This window comes from Hirundo rustica, chromosome 1, assembly GCF_015227805.2.
Source record: "Hirundo rustica isolate bHirRus1 chromosome 1, bHirRus1.pri.v3, whole genome shotgun sequence".
NCBI classification, from domain to species: domain Eukaryota; kingdom Metazoa; phylum Chordata; class Aves; order Passeriformes; family Hirundinidae; genus Hirundo; species Hirundo rustica.
Window position 1 is genome coordinate 122,648,130 of NC_053450.1, and position 7,692 is coordinate 122,655,821.

The following is a 7,692-nucleotide window of genomic DNA, read 5'->3' on the forward strand; positions in this document are numbered from 1 at the left end:
TTTAATTGGGATTCATGTTGCTCTTGAGACTCATGCAAAGAATAGTAATGTAAAGTAAAAGCTTCTGTGTTGCAATATTGTCTGTATGGTATAATGGTTGCAGTGAATCCTTAAATTAGTTTACTAGTCTGTTACATCAACATTCATTTCATCTTCTCACTTAGCTTCATGCCAGAGCAGTAAGTGGTATGTAAGTAAGAAGCAAAACTCAGAAAGTTTTCAAAACAGCAGCATGCTTTTAATTTTAATTTGAACTATCTGAATTGTTTCTTTAAAAACAATTGTTTCTAAGTCCATGTAGTGTTGCTAAGTGGAACATTTTCAATGGATAATGTAATCCACAGGCTCTTTCTATGCCATTTGTCATATGCAGTTTAATGACTGCTTAACTGAGCCACTTCCCTCATTTCATGTATTGTTTGTTTTTTTGGCTGATGTCTAGCAAAACTTGCTTAATCACTCTTGTCAGTCACCGTACGAATTCCATGTAGCAGCTTAAAATCTTTTGTTGCTTTCTCTTGTAGAGATTTATTGCTGAGATTTCAGCAGTATACGTGAGTGCTGCTCCTTTCAGCAATTTCCCACTTCAGTCTTGAAATCTAGTTTGTATATTTAAACAGTGTATTGTGAGATAAAGCATAGATTTTTAAACAGGCTGATCTGGAAGATTATAAACCTCAGTGTTTCACCTTTAAGGATTTGGGGTGTAATGTGAAGCCCCATGGGAAAGGTTATTAACTTCTGTGGAGAGCAGCTTGCACTGAAGATCAGATTCAGGTGCCTCTAGACATTCAAGACCAAACCCATCCCCAGCAGTCTGTTTTGCAGTGGAAGGGGGAAGAAGGTGGAATTATTTTTGCAGCTTTCTCGTTTGCATGATCACATAATAAATGAAGCTTTTTCCTGCTGTTTTTTAAGTGGACTTCCTTTAAGTCACACTTACTGCAGTATTTAATGCGTAGTAGGATAGAATCTTTTAAATCACCAATTCACTGTTAAGAGAAGGAAAAAATGTTTAATTGAAGACTAATGTTCACCCTTCCACAATTAGAAAATATAAAACTCTGTGTGTGCCTGCATGCAAGTATTTAAAAAAAAAAAAAAAAAAAAAAAAAAAAAAAAAAAAAAAAAAAAAAAAAAAAAAAAGTAAAGAAAAAAGCCCACGTGAAAGCAGGCTATCATAGTTAAGCAGAGAGAGAGCTGAGTACACTAAGCACCTCATTGGACCCCAGAGAACTCTTGACCAGGCAAAATATGCCAGCAGCAAATCATTATAGCTCAGGCTCTAATGAAACTCCATTAACCCTTAAGCTCCACTTGGCTATTTATTACCAAAAACTTTACCTACAGTTCAAAATAGTAGCTTCATCTCAGTAGCACCACTAATTCAAAATCCTAGAGCCTTTTGCTCTTCTCATCTGAAGAGCAGTGTAGCAAGAAACAGATGTTGCTTATCAGAGATATTTGTGTATTTTGTACATTTGTTCCAAAGTAATTTCTGTCTTACTAATCGTTTAGTTTTGAGTACGGTCTCTGTTTTAATAATGCTTCATATGTAACTCAATATATGTATGTGTGCAATTCAAGCTGTTACAATTTATTGAACTATTGTTAGGATTGATCTTAAAATACCTCATAGGAAAAAAGTAAATTATATACCACAATATACAATAATTACATATCAGTATTACATTATTTTATTTTTACAATAATTATATACCACAATACCACAATACTCTTACTTGGTACTGGTTTTGGAAGACATTATTTCTCTAAACTATTATAATTCATTTTGTTTCATATTTAACTCACTAAGCCTAAACATATTTGAAACAAGAGTACATTAGTCATCTGTCAGGAATATGAGATCTGCTGTAGAATTTTCTGCAAGCCTAAAGCAATAGTAGACTTTGTCCATATAAAGATATTACGTATTAGATAGATAGTGTTCCCTTCACATTTGAGTGAAGTAGTTTTTAAAATAAGTTGATGGTATGTTTCTTAGAGTTTAGCTAGTGATATTAAAAGAATCCCTGTTGATTGTTATATGTCAACATTGTGTTATTAGATTTTAGTTACAAAGACAAGGTTTTTGTATTTTTGATGAACAGAGGATAAGGAAGTAGGCTATTTTTAGTAGGTGTTAGAGAAGCGTGGCCATAATTAAGAAATTTTCTTGAGTATGTCTAGCCTTTTTAAAATTTAGCTTTTGCCTTTGCCTAACTGCATGTGAATGCCTATAACAAAAAGATAAAATGTTTTAATTTTCAGTTGAAATGATTATAACTGTATATACGAGAAAGCATCCATAAGGAGTTGCATACAAAACTCTATTGCATTTATATCAGACTAAAGGTTAATACTGCGTATTGTTTTCAATTAGGAGTACAATAGATTTGGCTGGTGGGTAGGAGAAATGAAGGGAACCATTGGCTTGGTGCCTAAAGACTACATAATGGAGATGTATGATATTTGAGAGGCCTGGGTAAGTACATTTTAATCCAATCTTCTGTAATGGCTTATATGTTCCCTTGTTCTCTGTTTCATAAGTATGTCTTTCCTGGAACCTTTGTAGGAGTCCTGTTAACATAAAGATTATGGCAAAATATATTGAAGGTTCAATTAAAGTACTTTTTTTTCTGGGATTCTATATGAAATATTAAACCGCAGCGTACAAAAGATGATATATTTAATAACAGTGTTCCTTTTCCAGATTTTTTAAAAAATAAAATTTCTGTTGTTTCTATTTAGTTTTGTTACTTTAGTAATATGTATATATCTCTCTATCTGTGCAGAAAACTGTGGAAGGGGATAGATATTTGGACTGGGTTTGATATGTATGTTTGAGTTCTTTTGGTTAATGATGAACTTTCAACTTCCCTCTCCCTAATCAGGAGAAATCTGCACTTGAAATGAAGAGTGCTGTGCAGCTGCAGTTTACAGACCCAGCCTCTGGAAGAAGATTTTGCTGTACATGTTTTGTGGTTTCAGCGAATGTAGTCAGATCGTTGCCTTGTGTATATTAAACATTATAAACTGTAATTGATCATAACTTTACAGAAATGTTCTTCTTAGCCACTTTTTATAGAATTGTAATGCTAGGAAATTAAATAGATGGTAATTAACATATGGGGAACAAGCAGCCATATAGTGCCTGTTGCTCTTTTTCTAACATTAGCAGTACTCTGTACAGCCGTAGGTTTGTGTTCTCTCAGGGAATTTTGCTATCTTTTCCTGTTCTGCAGATTCGGAAAAATTAAGCAGAGCGTCGAGGGTAAACTATTACTCAATTCCTGTGTGCATTAACCTTTTGATGCTCACTGTACATCTTGTGCAGTTTCATCAGAAAGTTGAAGAAAATGGATGTATAATATTTCAAGTCTTTGGGGTATTCTGTTTCCAAATGTTTCTAAGTTATGCTTTAGCCAATGAATTATTTTTCTCATATGTTTAGTATTGTATTGTTAATTACTATTTTGTTGTCACACAATGAAGACTTGATTCTTTTGCTGGTGTAATAAATGGGCCTGTGTGGTAATACTGCCCTGGTACCATTCAGACTTGGACATGATAATCCTATGAAAATTTATGAAAATATATTAAGCAAAATTTTTGCTAAGTCAACGCAAGCTAAATTGCAGGTAAAAAAATTTTTGTCTGTGGTAGCGTGAAATATTTTATTGATACCTTACAGATACTTTTGCAGAGTTACGTCTGGATACCTGGGTAGTATGTGGAATTCTGATACATGTTGTGCAACAGATCTTCATCTTCACCTTGTGTGGATTAGCAACAGCAACCTGCATTCTTGTGTCAAACGCAGAACTTTGTGGCTAATCAAAATCATTGTTTGAAACATAAAAAAAGTACACAAAAATACCACCCCTTGTGGACAAGCGGTTGGACAAGTCAGAGTTAGTACTTTCCATACTCTTCTTTTAGAGATGTGCTTTACCATTAGCATGCAAGGTCTTTTTTGGGTCCTCCCTGACAGTTGATTTGTTTAATCTACTGAGGAGGCAGGTCAGGCCAGCCTCTGAGCTGCTGAGCCTCTGCAAGTCCCCGTGTAGTTGCTTGTGCTTTTTATGCTTCAGGCGAAGCCCGGGAACACAGTGGGTTAAAAGGAAACGTTAGTCTGAACTCGGAATTTGGATCCTTACAGTAAACTAAGATGTTGTGCTCTGTGTTAGCTAATGGATGGTACTTGCTGGTACACTGAATTCTAATAGGCGTCAAACGGGACGGAGTTTTGTTGTAATTTTTTAAAGAGATAGTCATTGGAATTGATTCTGTGCGTTATCAGCGAAGCATTAAAATGATAGATTATAGTCTTCAGATCTTTTACTACTTTAATTTGTCAAGCGTACTGGTGGATTGTGTACAGAATGTGAAGCGTTAATAGCGAGGCTGGAAACGCTCCTTCTCCCTTGTTAACATGGCAGCGCCATAAATCTGCCCACCGAAATGGCTTTTTATTAATTACAGAATTCCGAGTCCCACCACCACCACGACCACCAGGTACTTTTTAGGGAACAAAGCCTCCCCCACCTCCTGAGCCCTCAGGCGCTCGCTGTGGGCCCGGCCCGCCGCGGGGCGCGGGGTGTGCGGTGCGGGGGCGGCCCCGGCCCGGCCCGGCCCTTGCGCTGCGCGGCCGCGGCGCTGGGTGGCAGCAGATTTTCGTGGCACGGGCGGAGGCGGATCCCGGTCCCGTCCCTGTCCCCTTCCCCCTCCGGCGCTGTCCCGCGCCGTTTCTGCCGTTTGTCCAGGAGAGGGAGTCCTTACCCAAGCGATGAGGGGCTGAGCTGCCCGCCGCGGCCTCTCCGAGGTGGTGACGACCGGAGACATCAAGTGGCTTTTGTCTGTAGTTCTCTTGTAGGGCTTCCCCCTTCTTAGTACTTATTGCTAGGGGAGAGTAAATAAACTGCCTTAAATTCAAAAGGACGTGAAAGATGTCCTGAAACTCACTGGGAGTGTCTCAGAATAAACCAGCGCTGGGCCACGGATGAACGGTTTACTTTAAGTCTGCGCGAATACCATAACCTTTTTTGGATAAGAAAATCTCAATACAACTTAAATGAAACTCGGGTAGAAGACGCTAATTGCTTAATTTTCTTTGTTCCTTTAGATTGTGCTTGCCTTTCTGTGAACAGATTTTTAAAAGGTGATTGTAACTCTCACACTGTACAGCGTTTTACTTGATTATTTGCTGTGTTCTGGATTTGTATGGTACTGCCATTAGATCTTATAATAATGTTCTACTCTGCAAATTTTTAAGGTTCAAATAAAGTTTAATTGTTTGCAAACTGTTATGATGCTAATAATTCAACAGCCTGCTGTGTTACTAATGAAATTACTTTGTTATGATTAATTTGGAAAATAGTGTGTTGATTGTAGTAATTAAGCACAACAAGGTGAAGTAAATGATTCTAATGCCATCTGGCCTCCAGACTGAATGAAGAAATGAAATGGGGCTGTCATTTGAATTTATTCAGAGAAGTAAGGGTAATACAAATGCTTTTTATAGCAGAGGCACCCGGATATAATCATGCCACTCTGTAGTATCTTTTCATGTGCTTCTGTATACGGATAACTGGTTCACATATTTTTGCGGCATCTCGTTAGGATATACCTCTTTGTGCATACTCCACTAATTACATGTCCTGATGGCTGTGCATGCACTGGTTCTTCTATCAGAAAGATGTATGGATAAGACTTAGAGAAGTGATATAGCTCAGCTTACCTTTTGCTCCCCTATTAAGGATAAAAACTTTCTGTGACTGGAGTTAAGCTGAAAGTGAATACTAATTAAGATCCCATTCTAAACTCAAAGCTAAATGCATAAACTTCTTTCTTTTTTTCGGCTCTGCAGTCTGAGTGTGGCACAGTATCAGAAGGAATGTAAAGAATAACCCTTTAGAACCTGATCCAAAGACCGCTGAAACTGAGAAGCTATTGAATTCACTTGCTTTTGCATCAGGATCTCAAACAGTTACTCAAAAACAGGAAATACAGTTTCAAAGTGCTTTTTTGCTCAATACTCTTTGTCCTCTTTCTGAAAGAGATGCAATTATTTCCATAAGTTGAACCAAACAAAAGAACAGTACTGATTTTTCTATGCCAAACGATAGAAATCTATTTTTCTATCTCAGGTAAAGCAAAATAAAGTTGTGGGTGTAAATTAGAATCCTGGCTTGGTAAAGTTCAGTGGGATTTGTAGGGAAGATGTAAAATATTAAAATGTGGTGAAAGTACCCAGGTAGATCACAGTGGTGTGCCCTTCAGCTGCTTGAGCCATTTTGAAGTTTCTCTCATCTCTCACTCAAGTTGAGGAAAAATCTATTAGTACGTAACTGTGGGAATAAGCATATGCACGGAAACCTTATAAACGACCTTCCACTTTACATAGCACAAAGTGCTGATAAACTCTGCAAGACCTTCATTACCAGGGTTTTTCTGAAGCTGATATTTCTCAGACAGGACTCTGCTTAATTCCATCTTTATTTTGGAAATCTGACACTAAGCTCAGCAAAGAGTGCTCTACCAAATCTGTATCTGTCTTAGAGTTAATTTCCTGCCCAACACCCATTGTCTTACTGTGAGAGACCAGCACCAGACCAGTTCACATTATGAACTTAAATTTGTGGATTCAAGCTGAGTGTAAGCACAGGATTTGGCACTTCTGGGTTGCAACTGTGACTTGACTTATCTTTCCATCCTACAGGAAGAAGTAAAGGGGGCTTAGATGGTGGCAGGATGTGCAAGTGAAAGGGATGCAGCTTTTCTCATCCAACTGTGTTGTGCTAAGGAATATATATGTTTATTTTCCCTTTAACTGTAAAGCAGATCTGGCAGTGATAACCCATGAATTGTTATAGCCTGTAACAGATTTGTTTAGGAGTGATTTTGTAGTGGGATCTAGGCAATTCTGTTGCTGCTGTCTGGAACAGTCATTAGTCCAAACTATCACACAGAGAAATTCATAGAAATTCAATTGCTGGGTCCAAAGCAAAGTAGAGGAAAAACCTCTGCACCTGAAAGCTATGTTAACATAAGTCAAATTTAAAATGAAACTGTCAGCTTCTTCCCAGCTTTTTGGGAGGACAAGTCTTTTAATTAACAGGAAAAGCTTAAAAATCCAAGGTGTCATCTTGTAGCAGTGTGTTGGAGAATAAAGTACAACAGTGCAGGCAGTCTGAGAAGAGCTGCTGGTAGATGAAGAGGCAGATAGTTTCAAATGCCACTAAAACCCAATCTATCTCTATTAATTTTCTGCTCTAGCAAACTGATATGTTGGAGCTTTTATCCTAAAGTATCCTCACTGTCTCACAGCCCATGGAGCAAACTTCCTTTCACCCTCTATCATAAAGCAAGTGCTACTGCATAAAGAGATTTGTTGGCTAATGAGCATTTTACAGCACAACTTTAAACTTTATGCTTTGAGATGAAAAAAAAAAAAAAAAAATCCACATTCAGTTACAGTGGGAGGATTTATGTTGGCAGAAGAGAATTACCAGTTTGGCCACTTCCAATCTGCTGTAATTGCTTCCATGTTTGTAAATAGTGCTGTGGGATTTTTAATGGCCATGGCAATAAGGACTTTAGTTTTACACCTCATGCTACAAGACAAGTGTGTAGCACCCCAGAACTGACCCCCGTGCAGATCTGCCTGGGGTAAGGGAAAAAAGTATTGCA

General features: G+C 37.8%; 1 protein-coding gene across 1 annotated transcript in view; it reads left to right on the plus strand.

Moving 5' to 3' along the window:
- SKAP2 (src kinase associated phosphoprotein 2) overlaps nucleotides 1–5,303 on the plus strand; it is a 120,649-nt gene extending 115,346 nt beyond the window's left edge. The window contains exons 12-13 of the mRNA XM_040075548.1: nucleotides 2,384–2,485; nucleotides 2,895–5,303. Of these exons, the coding sequence (XP_039931482.1) occupies nucleotides 2,384–2,476 (93 nt within the window). The 3' untranslated portion in view covers nucleotides 2,477–2,485; nucleotides 2,895–5,303. The remainder of the gene's footprint in view (nucleotides 1–2,383; nucleotides 2,486–2,894) is intronic.
- The last annotated feature ends 2,389 nt before the right edge of the window (nucleotides 5,304–7,692 follow it).